Source organism: Anopheles coustani, chromosome 3 (genome assembly GCF_943734705.1).
Source record: "Anopheles coustani chromosome 3, idAnoCousDA_361_x.2, whole genome shotgun sequence".
Taxonomy (NCBI): Eukaryota; Metazoa; Arthropoda; class Insecta; order Diptera; family Culicidae; genus Anopheles; species Anopheles coustani.
Window position 1 is genome coordinate 26,198,284 of NC_071288.1, and position 15,409 is coordinate 26,213,692.

Genomic DNA, 15,409 nt, shown 5'->3' on the forward strand with positions numbered 1-15,409 from the left:
TTCAAACATAATAAACACGTTTAAAAGCCTTTACTTTATGTTAAATATCAGACACTTTATTTGTACCGACAATGTCGTTCAATCTTTTGCTCGCCACCACAGACAGACGGGTATACTTACAGTACAGTAAGTAATATTAAATTCTTCACAAGCACGCGTGCACAGGAGTTTGGAAAAAACATAATGCATCCGGAAGTATATCAGTACGGAAGATAAATAACACATCCTGCTTTACGCCACGCTTGACGGTAGGTGAAGTTAAGGAAACACTTACATCCTGAGTGAACTGATGGTGCACTTAAGGGAAAGAAAATCTTGCGGACGAGAAGTGTTTTACGCTGCGTTTACAAACAGATACATAATGGCTTAGCTCCTAGGGCGACTGTTGCTGGGAATCAGTAGGACACATTTCCATACTCAATCTTTCTGGCACATTCACATTCCCTATCTTCCCCCATTTTGATTTTGACTACCCGCATATGCACCGACTTTCAAAATTATTTGCTTCAGAATCATTGCTTCTCATTTCACTCATTTGATTTGAATTCATTGCTTTGACGAACTCCGGTAACGTTTGGCTTCCACTAGCAGCCGCATTTCGCTCACACCCAGTACACCTCCCGATCGACCCGAGACTCCGCCGTCTGCTTAGCTGGATCCATCCTTCCGCTCGGTTCCGGCAGCCATGAACTCGATCGACGCTGAATTGATGCAGTAGCGCTTGCGGGTTGGCGGTGGCCCATCCTCAAACACGTGGCCCATGTGCGCGTTACATTTCGCGCATCGTACCTCCGTCCGCACGCGGCCTGGTTGTGTGATTAACAATAGGATATTTCCCCCTTTTAGTCGTGTTTTCGTGGTGTGTAAGTGTATTCATGGATTGTTGAAACGATTTGGGATAGGAGTGGTGTGTGTGTGTGTTTGAAAAAAATATTTCAGGTGGAATGGAACTCATTGTAATCGGGAAAAAGGGAGCGGTTGTATAAATAATAAAAAGGGAAAACAGTTTCGCAGGAGACGAAACAATCGGAAAGATCGGAAGGATTTAAAATCAGTTGGAAAAAGTTACAAAATTATAGCATAATTGTACCGCCAATTAGTTTATGATTCGGATTTTATCGGCACCATGTCGAAAAAGAACCATGAAAAATGTGAAATACAAAACAGAATAACAAAAACATATAAGTTGATCCGAAAAATCACAAATATACGAACAGTTCAACAAAACATCGAACAAAAATGTAAAAAGAACGAAGCAACATGTGAACAATCAACAACAAAAGATAAAATGAAACAAAAAGACAAAATGATATGTCACGATTAATGAGAATGATCAGTTGCCGACGAAACACGAACGATGGACGACCACGAGGACATCGAATATTCATCCCAGAACCGCCCACCAACCAGCCGGGTGGGGGATTGTGTGTTTGGTGAAATTGCAACGATTCATCAGGAGCGCCCGAGAAGAAACACGAAAAGGGGATTCGATTGCAATTGAATTTCGATTCACGGTTGACCCCACAAGACAGTTGAGTGCGTGAAGTTGGAATGTGGTCGATTGCGAAATCGAAATTCCCGCATACGTTTTGTTGGAGAGAGTAGCAGTAGTGCCATGGGGTAGCGGAAATCCAGCACAAATTTCATTTCATCCAAGACAGAAGAAGTTTGTGGGGAGTTTTCGTACAAATACAATTCGATACCGGCAGAGACGGGTAAAATATATGAAGAAATATAGAAAGAGAAAGAGAGAGAGAAAGAGAAAAGAAGAGAGAACACTATTAGAACCATCACCAGAAACTTTTCACATTTTGAAAAGTTTTGTAACAAAGACGCATCCGAACGATTTACAACAGCGTAGCTATATTATGCATATAAGCAAGTTCAAACTTGAGGGAGAGAGATAATTCTTGAAGCGTACGACAAATAATTAAAAACGAAATGAATAAATTCACGCCAGGTAAATAACGAATAAATTTGTGCTCTCAACCTAACTTTTAATTGATGATTTCAAACAGATTCACAAGCATAATCGATTGGCAAGCAAATGGAATCCCTATACCCATCTAAACATTTCAGAACATCAATAACCACAAGCTAAGCTTTATAGCAAAAACAGTAAAAAGTAAATCAAATAATGGCATAGCAAAACAAAAAGACGAATGCAGAAAGAAATAAACAATAAGTAAATTATAAAAGAAAAACATCGATTACCAAGCGAAACAAAGGTGAAGCAATTAACTTTTTAACTGCACAACGTTTGACGCAAAGCGGAAGTTGAAAGCTGACAGCATCCAATGTAGGATCCTTCATAGTCGAATGGTTGTGACGGACAAATGGACGTGAAGCAGCAAAACACAACGGTTATGGCAGTGATGAATCCCCAATTCTGTAAATTTGTGTTTAAAACACTGACATTGCCGCATGAGCATGATGAGTGCATGATAAAACATGACAAATGACACGGAGTGTTACTAGTATGTTTGGGGCGAGTTAACCACCTGCACGGTGTATCGAAATAGTTGCATTCCATTCCGAGCTGTGGAAGAGTGTGAAAATGTTATGAAATGGTGCTCATAACAGATTAATAAATTAAGAGGGGGTTTTTTTAAAGAGGTGGTAGGGAAATTGGGAACGGTAATGGGATTTAAGGATCTTTTTCCACTGTGTCCAATGATTTTCCATTCCACCTGTTGACGAAATAGTTGAACGTATTTTTTGGTAATTTTTATTTCGGTGATTGGATTAAAAATAAGTTAATAAATTGGGTTAATAACACACGGTATTTAGGAATGATCTAGGTAGAGATAAGAAAATCGGCGTGATCGTGTATCAGCTCCTTGTCATTCATAAACACAGAATTCAAACCATCCACAATGCACGATCTTTCTCATGCTCCAACGGAGAAAACAAACAAAACAATTGCAAGATTCCGCCCGATAGGTGACAGTGCAAATAAAACGACATATGATCGGCTGTTAGGACATTCAATCAAAGTCGACCGCGAACAGGGCCATCGAGCAGGCATTGCATTATCATCTTGATTGTTCGCAACATCGTGCTTCATTAGTATGTGCTTGGAAAGTGGTCTATCACGCATGAAAAGCAAGTTTGGCCCAACAACGAACCGCTCCAAATGTTAGTCACAATAGTATATGTATATAGTTAACTTGCTTTCTTTGCTTCGCATTATTTAACAAAAATGCTGATAACGAATCAAATGATACACACCGAGCGGCGCGGGAGAAAGCAAAATCAAAACGAATTAATTAAAAAAGGAAAACTAACGATACTTTTACACGGAAAAAACAACAGAGAAAAAAATACATAACCAATGATAATTTAAAACACCTTAGAAGTGCTAATTAGCATTCGTCACAATGCAAAAATTAGTCAACAAACATTTAGTTGTGGTGCGCATACATCCTTTTTTTATACAATAACAATGAGCTAAAATTACTACTCCATTGTTCAAGCATTCAATTTATCTATCACCACAACTCTAAACTACCAAAAATTACGCAGGAAAATATGCTTGCACGCCGAAAACAAAACTCTTGCAGACTCGATGCCCGTCCGGCGGTATCGATCGCGTGTTAGGCGGGAGGCCTTGGAGCAATCGGCCAGCAGTTAACGGCGAGCATCCTAACCAGATCCTTTGCAATCCGAGCGAGCACAAGGGCGCCGGAGACACTTACCGGGAATGCTGGGATCTTTGTGGAGTGTCACCTTGCCCTGATCGAGCACGTCGTTGAACGCCGGCCAACCGCAACCGGAATCATACTTCGTGTCGGAGCTGAACAATTCCTGGCTACACACGACGCACACGTACGTGCCCTTCTCGTAGAATTTGTTGTACTTTCCGGTGAACGGCCGCTCCGTGCCGGCTTCTTGTGTCACGTGATACTGCAGTGGGGTCAGTTTAGCGACCAATTCCTCCTTATTTTCCATCGTCAATGGTGGCTGCTGGTTGCCGTCGCCGGTGTTGGAGGATTGCTCTGCGCGGGAGAGAGTGGAAAAACGGTTGCATTCTACTCAGGGATTTCATGGCGAGTACAAGTTTATTGACAGCGCAGACAAACTGCCGACCGATAATGTTTCATCGCGTAGGTTGAACAAAAATTCATGGTTTTTTTGTAGTCTTAAGCTAAAGTAGCACAAATTTACAGTCAAAACAAAGCAGAGGATGGTCACGGTCAATGGTTCATGCGAATCATGCTTTTTGCATTGCTGCAGAAGTGCATTTGAGGAAGGAGTCACGTGGGGCGAGTAAACCTCAACACCTCACAGCGAAGGTATCAGCCGGAACTAAACACACTCAATCAGGAGTTCTTTTTAACTGAAAACTATTGCCCGACGAGCAACAGAAACGAGATTGATGATAATGAAAACCAATGTTCCGTATCACTGCATTGAAGGCTGCAGAAAACGAAAATCCGAACCGAATGTGCATACTTCGATGGAGGGGAGTGCGGAGGCAGTACATCAGCCAGCATGGATGAATAATTTGCACAGACCAATGGCCACGGACAAGGTAGAAGACATTGCATTTCGATCTCTATTTGATGGAATCCAAATACAAAATTGCATCTTTATATTGGGATGTCGTGAATGCGAAAAATAAAAATGCGCATTATACGAAATGCAACGTTGAGCAGCAAATGAGTTTATAGTTTTCCATAACAGCAGCAGAAAAGTTTAATTTTTCAACCGAGTTGTTATCTTATCTGTTGCTTCACATTGTTTTCTATTTTAAACTCTTCCACACCCATGCCTGGTGTCTGCCTTGTTGAGTACAAAACTATTGTATTGCTTGTTATCTTATCCATGTTGGCCATGACGTAGAATTGTCTAGTGTCACCATCACTCGGGGATTTTTTTGACTCCAACCCACGCACTAAGCTAAATTTTATTGAGGCCCATCAATTCATCCCATACGTCGATCTATTGGTGTACTTCACTGATCGTGCCTGGTCGTTTATTTAGCCGCTTCCGCCTTCGATAGCCGGACGCAATGATGCCCAACCCAACTGGACACACACACCCATCGATGAACCGTCGTCAGTTAATCGGTCATGGACCCATTGTTAGGAAGCAATCGGTGCACGTGGGGGTTTTTCTTTTCTAGTCCCTTCTATTTGATGGAACTACAAACATTAATTAACTGTTACTAAATTTCAGAGAGGAAGTTCAATGTTTTTTAATTTTTTTTTTCTTCAAACTGATCAGATTAAGATAAGATCAGGGTTGCGCTGACTTTTCCCAGATTCGCTGCATGACAAGATCACACAACGATTGCAAAGAATGGAGCTCATACCAAAATAATAATGTAGATCCAAAATATTCCCCCAAAGAAGCGTGCACTATAACCCGTGAAACATAGTAACGAAGTATAAGGAAAGTTTTGAAGGGTTCAACTCGCAATAATGACCTACTGCGATGCTACCTTGCTTTGATCTTCGTAAGAGGGATTAGTTGAATTCTTTTATTGCACTACACACTACCGTGTTGCTCCACTTTTCACGCCCTTAAACATAGAAATTACTTGAATCAACACTGTACTTTCGTCAGCCCCAATGAACTGATCTATTTAATTAGATATTGCTCGTAATTAGTTTTTTTTTTAAATTAAAATACGCACAGATATCGATGCTACTGACACGTGCAGCTCAGGTAACGCGAAAAGTCACGCGTTGTTAGCGGTTGCATTGGCGTGGTTTGGCATCGTCAAATGCGAGACTGCGTATGTGTGGTCTTAACACACTAACCCTGAATGCCATGCCGGGACGGATGCCACAGATCCGGTTCCGGTGGGAAGGATGCACTGGCGGGGAGGATACGTAGGAAGATTCCTAGCGCATGGTGCAGACACGCTAACGTGGCGCCCGTTATTCGTATTTTGAATGCAAACCCCCGTCCATATGGGTAGGGTGGCGCAAACACTCGCACACTAAAATCGAAACAAAAACCGATCGAAAACATCGGGTAAATTCGCGGCTCGTTGATGACTATTTGCCTACACCCCGTCGCTGTGTGGAAGAAGTTTATTTTTAGCGAGACGTTCATATTTCCGACACACTTTTGCTTTTCGAGCAAGGTGCTGTGTTAGGGACAGGCTCGAGAGTGCATCTTAATTTTCTCCCCCTCCCCACTCGAGCAAGGGCACTGAGGTTCTAGGATGCTAATCTTTATAGAACCACAAAGTAACACCATACACCACTGACCAATGTCTCGGGACCAATGTCAACGGAACAGGTAATTATCTGAACCGCACCGTACACGTTTTGAGGACCAGCTAGATATGGGCAAACTGGCGACTGTCGCCGTCTGCTTACGGTGCGCACCAAGAGGGACACTTATGGACAACGTGTTTCGTTGGTGCCGTGAGCACAATTATCACCACTCTTCTGTATATGGCCGTACGACACTCACAAGCTCACTCGGAACGATCGATTGGACGGTAGCTGGACGGTCCGACCCCGATTCACGATGTTGGACGTTTCGAGGCGACTTACGGACTGGCCGGATGGTGGCCGCTTTGGCGATATGGGCTAGCAAACTGCTGCGTGCGAAGCTGCATACGATAGAGATGATCAATGTGTGTTCGCTCATGCGCGTACGCGAACGCGCAAAACAATCGCTTGGTCGAATGTTTCGGGTGTGCTTGGGCTTGATGTGCGATCAAAGGCCATGTTGACCCGCAGACTGTGAAAATGAAAATGCGATCATCCGCATGAGCGATGCACACCCCCAAAACCAGACAGACACCTGCAAACATAACAGGGCCGTGCAGTGATGCATCCCGTGTTTATCGTGATGCGTTTATGTTGACACGTTTTTGTTAGCTGTGTCGCTTAAACCATTACCTTAAATTAAATATGATAAAATTTCTAAACCCCGCCAGAACTCTGCTTACACTAGGATCATGTTAGCGAATATTGCACCACAATATGTAATTATGCAGAGTTTGCTAACGCAGTAGCAGAATCATGTGCTGCAAAACACCATACCTCTTTTCGATTTCCAGATCACACCTCTGGACAGAACACTACCACTAGAACCCATAGCTAGACCGCCGGCACCGGCACGCAGTGTTTTCCAAACACTAGAATTACAAATCGACTTGCTACTCCCGGGTACTTGCGCTTCCCACAGTGACTTCCGACAAAGTAGAGCAACCGACACACGGCTGGCTCCAGCACTACAGCGTACACCGGAACTAATGATTCCAAACATTCGTAGCAATTTTTAGCGACTAAAACTTTCACCAAACGCTGAAGCCCAAAACAAGGGACTGTTATGAAAGGCTTACTTCACGAAAATGTATGGTGCGGGACAGCTGGTGAAAGAAGGGTGGCTGCGATGCGGTTTCCGAACTGTCAGCAGGTGGCAACAATCGTGAAGCGCAGATACAACAAGAAGAAAAGATCGTTCAAGAAAATCCACTTGCTGCTTGATTTTGCATACTCACATCAGTTAACCACGGGTAGTACACTTATCAAACGGGGAATAAGAAATCCTTTGCACAATTCTCGTTCATTCGCAGCTACAAGAAGGACCCAAAACACAGCGCATTGCAAAGATTTGTGTACTTTTGCCGTTCCGGCTACGTTTTTGTTGTGAGGTGTTGGGTGTTTTGACAGCTGATTAGGCGACTTGACAGTTATACAGTGTTTTTCACGGCCCATTTCGTGAATGTTCCTAGGTCGTCAAAAATTATGGAAACTGCTATAAAGTCTCTGTGAAACATTAATTAATTTATAAAGACATGGGCTTCAAACATGTGATATTCCGGCAATATTCCGATGATTATTACATTGTGCATGCTGGATAAATCGTTTGAGGCTATTCTTTAAACAATAGGTTCGTTAATTTTCTCTGGATGTTGCTGGGTCCGGAACGTTGTTTTCAACACCATAAAACATTGAAAGAAGCAACAAACTCTGTTGACGTTTCAATTCGACGCACGACTCGTTTGCTAGTGAAAATAACACGAATGGAGTAAACAAAAGCACCAGCAAACGCAGCAGCACAAAACCTCCTGATCTGCAGGGAACCAATTATTGATCTTCCGTGAGTGCGTGTAGAAAGTGTCCGAACCGAACGGGGAACGCCTGTAAGCGGTGCAACGATGGTGGCTCGAGCGGGACGCAGTCGGTTCTTCGTGTGCCTCGGGTTGCTTATTCTCACGGTAGGCTTCCTCACAATATTTCACAACTCGCAGCAGCAGCTTGACGAGCTGCGCCAACTAGGACTGCGCTGCGAGCAGCAGCAAAAGTCCGTCCAGGCCCAGATGGAAGTTATCGTCGACCAGAAGCTACGGCTGGAGAACTCGCTCGAATCGGAACGTATGATCAACGAAGCCAACCGGAAGGAGCTGAAGCAGCGGGCTCAGGATGAAAAGGAAGAGCACAGCAAGTCGTCGATGGAGGCCAACATCCGGTATGCGTCGCTGCAGCAGCAGTGCAATCTGGTGAAGAGCCAGCTCGGTGACTTGACGGAAGAGTGTAGCAAAAGCAAAAAACTACAATCGGAGGAAGTGAACGCGCTTCGGCTCAAAGTGTCAGAGTTACAGGGGAAGGTGCAGCGGTACAAACAAGAGTCCGATAACGATGCGGAACATTTGAAGGTAAACACTACAGTAGCCTACACTACTCAGGATAAGCTTTCATGTGTGTGTTTGTTTCTCCCCCAGGCCCAGGTGGAGCAGCTTAAAAATGAGAAAATAAATCTCGAAGCCACACTTCGTCAACAGTTGGTGTACAAAGACCAAATCATAGAGAAGCTACGAGATCTCGCCACAAAAATGGAGAAGGAAAATGCTCACTACCTGGAGCAGTGCAAGCTGCCCGCCGAACAACTTCCGCGGCAACACCATCGCTACCGGGACGTGCTAGAGGCGCTGTCCGCTGCCAACTCGCTGAAAGCAAACGCCCACAGCTTCAACGAGCAGCTATCCGTGAGTGAAGACTTGTACCGCATACCGGTTGCGTTGAGAAGCCGTCCCGCTGCTGCCCCGGTTAGCTTTTCCACCACTGCCAGCTCCACCACCGGTTCGGTGTCGGTCGGTTCTCTCGCCACCTCCTCTCCCTCTTTCGCTACTAACATTCAACACCTTCCGGCGCCGGCGGGTTCCTTCGAAGAGCAAGAGACGCGCGTCATTGCTAACCCGTTCGAGTTGGTTCCTGACCGAGCGGCGGAACCGGACCGCACCAGACGATCGAAAACTAATCCCCCCGACGGTGGCGGTGGCTCCCTGCAAGCCGTACTCGATGGTGGAATCATTAATTCTGTGGAAAATTTTCAGATCATTCCCAAACCGCTGCCGGCGGTCGTTGCACCGGCTGAAGGCAGCCCGAATAACAATGTCCTGCAGGAGCCGCACCTCATGAAGACGTCTACCTCGGTGTCGGCCAGCGGGCGAAGGTTTGGTGGTTCCGCTTCATCTGATCGTAACATGCAACTTCCGATCTTAGCCGCACCGACCGTCCTTCCCGTCAATCGTGGAGTATCCGTACCGGAGCGAGCCAGCAAAAGCAGTAAGAATGGCGCCAGAAGCGGCGGTGGAGGAACAATAGCGGGGGGTGCTAGTAGCAGTACGACGTCGACAACAAGCACTGCCTCCTCCGTGTCCCGCGCAGGTGCGGCTCCGAATCGTTCTACGGGAGGATCGGTCGCACGAAAACCACTGGCCAATCGTCACTCGAAGCCAGTCCCAGTGGGAATCGTTCCCTTCCCAGACGTCATGCCCGAGCTGGAGGAAAATATCAGTGAAAACATCATGGACAATCGGTACGCGAATGTTGCCGCTGCCGCTGCTGCCGCATCCGGGACCTCAACGGGAAGTGTTCGTGCGGGGGCTCCCTCGGCAGGAATCGGTGGCGGCAAGAAGGGAAAATCTGACAAACGACACGGCGGAGTTGGTGCCGACTTAAACTTCCTTAACGGCGGAGCCAACCTCGACGCGGATAATGGAGCCCACGAGGTGCACGATAATGAAGTCGGTGGCAAACGAAACGCAGGTAACGCGGGTCTAGATGATCGAGAGGGGCCGGCTGCGGCTGGCGATGGTGTCGCGGCCGACGACGAACAGCTAGCCATGGGAGGGGACAATCTTAACGCCGCCGAGGAGGACACAAACCTGTACGACAACGCCAATGGCAAGGCACAGTTCGGGGGAAATCCTCTGCTCGATCAGCAGCTCGAGTACAACGAGGTAATGGTACCGGGCGGTGGGCAACACGCCGCACTGCAGCATGCACGCCGCAATGATCACGTGCGTCGGATGGGTGGCGGGTCGAAGCGAGATCCAGGAGCTGCCGGTGGCCCAGACAGTAAGGCGGCCATCATCGATCGGATGGGCGATAAGCTGATTAACGAAATAGCGCACGATCACGGAAAGGAAGGAGATAACTATCCGAACGAAATGGAAGACCTGCATCTTGTCGGCAACGAAGCGGAGGAAGAAGATGGTATGTGGCGCACGTTAGAACGTTCTTCAGGGGGTGGAAAAAGAAACCCGTCAACATTTCGTTTCTTCTTTCTTCACAGTGAGCGATTATGATGATCCGACCGCATTGAAACAGGGACATGCCGAACGGAACTAGGCTGTAAATTGCATTGATACCTTTCGTTTCGTACCCCCCGAACACACATTGTGACTGACCAGCAACTCATAACTGAACTGAACTGACGTTTGTCCGCAGCAGCTAAGCATTACCAGTGAGATTAGGAGGTTGAATCTCCCCCCGACGCAGCCAGAATGAACAGCGCAACCCAGTTTCACGGCCAACAAGCCGATGGAGAGGTGCATCGTATATGCTCGCTTGTTTCGAATCACATTTCTGCGTTAAGAAATAGGCTAAGTAATCATTTGTTTTTCGCACAACGATTACCGGCCCGCTTTCCCCCCCGGATACGGTCTTGACTGGGTAGGAATGGTAAGAGAATTTACTTTATGTCCTCGACGATTTAATTGTACTTGTTGAATGTTTGCACCTTCGTTAATGAGCGGATACATATTCTTCTCTCGCCTTGAACGCTTACACTATAATGTTTATTTATCTTCAACCCAATTTAAAGTTCGTGTTTTATCGGATTGTTTCAAGCAGTATGCAGCGAATAATGCGCGTGATTTAAATGTTATTTCCCTCCACATACGATAATTTTGTAATCTCCAGCCCGCGAACAAATAACCGACTAGATCTCTGTTATTTTCTTATTTTTAAATAATCTTTACAACTGTCCTTTAAACACGGGAATCGTGTGTGTAACTTTCGATTTGATTATTCTATCCAATTTTTGGAAACAAATGCCATATTTGTTTTTGCAATCTCCTTTTTTTTATTATTTTTACCCTAAAAATATTGATCCTTCAAAAGGATGTTAGCATAAGTCGATGTACTGAAAGGCACAAATGCATATAATTTTCCCCCGTTTCTATGTAACCCATGACAAGTGTTCTGGCAAATCGTATGTAGCGCCCGTAGCCAGCGTTCGAAAGTTCGTTAGTACAACCTTGGTGCACAGAGCAGACACGCTTCGGGTTGGTGAGGACAACATTTCCAAGTTTACTTAAAAACCGGTCCAGCCTCAAGTATCGCGAGTTGACCAGCCTCGATGGTTTCTTTTTGCGTTGGTTGTATGGCGATAAGGAAATAAAACCTACTGTTAAGTATCTAAGAGCAGCAGAACGATGGTTCGAATGTATATTATGTGATGAGCGGAACCGAGCCTCGATCGATCCGCAGTTACTGGCAAAACGAAATAGATTACCCCAAATCGGAGGGTTATTGGCAGCGTAGTAACTAACTAATGACAACAAACCCCAGAATATATATTATTTAGAATGTAATGGTGAATTGTCGTAAAAATAAAAACAACACAATAATTTAAAAATCTACCTTATTTCGATGATGTTTGGTCATGCTTTCTTGAGGGGTGGAAATGTATCATTCGATCGACCATTCGACTGCTGTATTTGCAGTTTTCCTTGCATCGGCATAATATAACAACCGGTTTCCAAACAAGATTTCCTTTCTACCAAACCGGAGAGAAGAGCAAACATAAAAAAGTGAGAACGATTCTCTTATCGGACGCGTGGTTTCCACTGCTTGCTTGCAACGTCAGGATTGGACCAAAAATAAATCGTAAACAAAATGTTACTCGCAACGTGTGTTTCCCGATGCCACCCTCCGCTGGCGGGTTATTTTTGCCGTGCCCCCATTGCACCATGCACTTGGCGCTTTTCCACCCTCATCCCCTGCTGCGCTAACGTTCCGGCGAACTGTCAAACGTTGTGCGGCGCGCGTTCGTAACTCATTCATCTCGAGCGCGTCAGCTGATGGTGTTATCTTTATTATCACCACCCGCTAAAAGGTTGGTACCTTCATTGATGCACGCTTTACCTTAGTGGCTGGCCGCCTTCTGGTCGCAGTGTACGGGCGGCAGTATATCCGGACACACGCAGGGCGTCTGTAACGCGAAGGGCCCATCCAGTTGGGTTTTCGTAGAAGAGAAAACGGTAGGTAAAGTGTGCAGTGCAATTGTTGCAATCTTTGTGTCATCCACCAATGCACCGCGATGACGGTGCAATCGCAAAGGTGGTTGCAAGTGGTAAATTAGCGTACGATTTTTTGCGTGTTAAAAATATTGCTGATACAAGCAAGCTAAATTGTAATATGTCTATGAAAGCACTTTGCAGTAAACTTTGCATTCTGTGTTCTGTAAATTCTCTCCATATATTTTTGCCACCATCAGCAACATAGCATTTCTTTCGGCTGTCCTACATAACGCCCTTCAAACCCGCAAGAAAAGTTGTTTGCTGTGATGCAAATCAATCACAATTTGCGCACACTTCGATCATAATCTATGGGCAACCTCGGTTCACCAACACTTACGGTTGCGTAACGTTTACCCAACGAAGAACAAAACGTGAACGGCCAGTCAGTCCTCGTGTTTCTGGAGGGAAAATAACAATACCGAACAGGCTATTTCTGTTCCTACCATACTTTCAATCAATTGGTACAATTGGTCACACTTTCAGCCGGTCGGAAACACACCCAGGGCAAAGTTAAAAAATATTGAATTTGATTTATAAAACTCATTCTGGGACGAATTCGTGTTCGCCCTGATAAGTATCTTAATGGTATATCAAGCTATCATACCCTTAAGCTATTGTCTCTTATTTGTAGATTCAATACACGACCGTGAAAAATAGATAATCGCGAACCAAAGGTGATAAGACTACTTGAATGATTGCCCCGAACGATTCCCCACGGTCATGGTGCGACATTGTAGTTAACTGCTAAACGATCACGATCAACTGCATGTTGTCGGACAACTGCTGATAGATAATCAATTACAAGCACTTCGATTATTTTATCGTTACAGATTGGATCTATCTTGTATCTAGATGACTTGATTTTCCCGCCATAGCATATATTCCATAGATTGTTTACTTACAAATATTTATCATTATTTTCGCATTCTTTCGTAGAGCACAATGCAACCATGGTTGAAAATATCCCTGCTACTGTGTACGTTTGGCTTCCTGAAAGAAATTCGCCCCAGCGAACCATTCATCGTTGACTATCTTGCCGGACCATGGCGCAACCTAACGATGGATCAGGTACCAGGATTTTCTGCAGCAAAAAAGCACCAAATGAACCAAACGTGCATTAACAAACCTTCCTCGTTGATTCTCGTTGTCAGATTGTCCAGGAGGCGTTTCCAATCGGTACGTACTCGTATCTCGCCCAGCTGGCCGTAATCTTCCTCGTGACGGACCTGTTACGCTACAAGCCGATCATCGTCGTCAACGGGGCCGCCGGTATCATCGTGTGGAGTATGCTCACGTGGACCACATCGCTGGACGCGCTCAAAGTGCTGGAAATCTTCTACGGCACCTACTGCGCGGCCGAGGTCGCCTACTTTAGCTACATCTACGCTAAGGTGGACCGGGAGCACTACCAAAAGGTTACATCGCACACACGGGCTGCCATCTACTGTGGTCGCTTTTTCGCCGCCAGCCTAGCGCAGCTGCTCGTGCACTTTGAGGCCATGGACTACCGGCAGCTAAACTTCCTGTCGTTGGCTGCCCAAATCAGTGCCACGCTGTGGGCACTCTTCTTACCCTCGGTCCCAACGAGTATGTACTTCCACAGGCGAACACTGACCGAGCCCACCGGTGGGACCCATGAGGTGACCGGTGTTGATCACCCGTCTGATAAAAATGGCCGAGACGATCGCTCGGATGAGAGCAGAGTGTCCGGTCATGGGTTCAGTCAACGGCTCCGTGCACCTTTTAGCGTGCGGATGAAGGAAGCGTTCGTCCTGCTATGGTCACACTTTCGAACGTCCTACACCAATCGCAGTGTGCTGCAGTGGAGCATCTGGTACGCCCTGGCAATGGCCGGGTACATTCAAATCCTCGCCTACGTGCAAGCACTCTGGAGTTCGATCGACGAAACGCAACCGGCCGTGTGGAATGGGGCCGTCGAAGCAGCTCTCACGCTTCTCGGTGCCATCGTGTCCCTGCTAGCCGGGTATCTGCACAGCGGCTTCCTGAAGCCCCGCACGAGCCTGCTCGCGCTCGCCGTCCTATCGTTTGCTGCCGGTGGTGCGATGTTTCTGGCGACGAAAACGAATGACCTGATAGTGTCGTACCTCGGCTACATGATCTTCTGCGTGCTGTACGCGTTTGCCATTACGGTGGTCAGTGCGGAGATAGCGAAAAATATTGCAGACGATTGCTTCGGCCTGGTGTTTGGCTTCAACACCCTCGTGGCACTGTCGCTGCAAACGCTCCTCACGTTCTCTGTGACCGACGCCGATGGATGGTTCGCGTTAGACGTGTTTGGGCAGTTCACTGTCTTCAGCAGCTACTTCCTGGTACTAGGTGGCATTTACACGGCGTTCCTAGCGGCGGAAATAATCAGCAGTATTTTAAGACGCTCCAAAACGTAGAGATACTTATGCTAGTATTGTCCGCGTAGCAAATAAACGATGAGGCTGATTGGTTGGGAAATCGATAGTACAAAGCAGTTGTTCTCTGGCACCACTGTGAGACCATCTGATAAGACGTTCAAGGCACTCACATCGCTGGCGCAGTGAGCCCACGAGAGATGACCACTTATGTAAGAACGCCATGAACAAAAACACAACGGCATACCACAAACAACACATCCGGTGGTAAAAGTATTGTTGTTAGATGAATATTCTTCAGCCTATAAACTGGTCGCTCTATATGTAAAACGTTTAACGTTTCCGCTAAGACCCACGATTCTCCACTGTGAAACAAAAGGTGCCCTGTACTTTTCCTGAAAGGGTTTCGACAAATAGTTTACAACAGATAGTTAAGAACTGATATATTTTCAATAAAACAACAAAAGAAATATAATATACCAAT

The 15,409-nt window shown here is 45.9% G+C and overlaps 3 protein-coding genes across 5 annotated transcripts; 2 read left to right on the plus strand and 1 right to left on the minus strand.

The window, feature by feature from the left end:
- Positions 1-40: 40 nt before the first annotated feature.
- On the minus strand, positions 41-7,618 carry LOC131259578 (methionine-R-sulfoxide reductase B1). 2 transcript variants are annotated; one of them, XM_058261115.1, is made up of 3 exons: positions 7,472-7,618; positions 3,699-3,998; positions 41-839 (listed from the first exon to the last, which is right to left on the minus strand). In XM_058261115.1, exons 2-3 carry the CDS (start codon positions 3,949-3,951, stop codon positions 649-651), a joined length of 444 nt encoding a protein of 147 aa, XP_058117098.1. In that variant the 5' UTR covers positions 3,952-3,998; positions 7,472-7,618; the 3' UTR covers positions 41-648. The 2 variants fall into 2 exon arrangements, with proteins under 2 accessions (XP_058117098.1, XP_058117090.1); XM_058261107.1 differs by lacking the exon at positions 7,472-7,618 and adding an exon at positions 7,011-7,167 and having other exon boundaries at positions 41-806.
- Positions 7,619-8,025: 407 nt separating this feature from the next.
- Positions 8,026-11,896, plus strand: LOC131271555 (uncharacterized). 2 transcript variants are annotated; one of them, XM_058273026.1, is made up of 4 exons: positions 8,026-8,629; positions 8,696-8,959; positions 9,308-10,472; positions 10,552-11,896. In XM_058273026.1, exons 1-4 carry the CDS (start codon positions 8,132-8,134, stop codon positions 10,605-10,607), a joined length of 1,983 nt encoding a protein of 660 aa, XP_058129009.1. In that variant the 5' UTR covers positions 8,026-8,131; the 3' UTR covers positions 10,608-11,896. The 2 variants fall into 2 exon arrangements, with proteins under 2 accessions (XP_058129009.1, XP_058129008.1); XM_058273025.1 differs by having other exon boundaries at positions 8,696-10,472.
- A 501-nt stretch (positions 11,897-12,397) lies between these two features.
- On the plus strand, positions 12,398-15,387 carry LOC131272843 (thiamine transporter 2-like). The gene is made up of 3 exons (XM_058274709.1): positions 12,398-12,523; positions 13,499-13,630; positions 13,714-15,387. The coding sequence occupies exons 2-3, from the start codon at positions 13,505-13,507 to the stop codon at positions 14,965-14,967; spliced, it is 1,380 nt and encodes a 459-aa protein (XP_058130692.1). The 5' UTR covers positions 12,398-12,523; positions 13,499-13,504; the 3' UTR covers positions 14,968-15,387.
- The last annotated feature ends 22 nt before the right edge of the window (positions 15,388-15,409 follow it).

Coding starts and splice junctions, on each gene's coding strand:
- LOC131259578 (XM_058261107.1), bottom strand. CDS start 7,065: ATGGGTTCTAGTGGTAGTGTTCTGTCCAGAGGTGTGATCTGGAAATCG. Junction 3,999..7,010: donor GATCTGGAAATCGAAAAGAG/GTATGGTGTTTT, acceptor TCTCCCGCGCAG/AGCAATCCTCCAACACCGGC. Junction 807..3,698: donor CAAAGATCCCAGCATTCCCG/GTAAGTGTCTCC, acceptor TCACACAACCAG/GCCGCGTGCGGACGGAGGTA.
- LOC131271555 (XM_058273025.1), top strand. CDS start 8,132: ATGGTGGCTCGAGCGGGACGCAGTCGGTTCTTCGTGTGCCTCGGGTTG. Junction 8,630..8,695: donor ACGATGCGGAACATTTGAAG/GTAAACACTACA, acceptor TTTCTCCCCCAG/GCCCAGGTGGAGCAGCTTAA. Junction 10,473..10,551: donor CGAAGCGGAGGAAGAAGATG/GTATGTGGCGCA, acceptor CTTTCTTCACAG/TGAGCGATTATGATGATCCG.
- LOC131272843 (XM_058274709.1), top strand. CDS start 13,505: ATGCAACCATGGTTGAAAATATCCCTGCTACTGTGTACGTTTGGCTTC. Junction 13,631..13,713: donor GCAACCTAACGATGGATCAG/GTACCAGGATTT, acceptor TCTCGTTGTCAG/ATTGTCCAGGAGGCGTTTCC.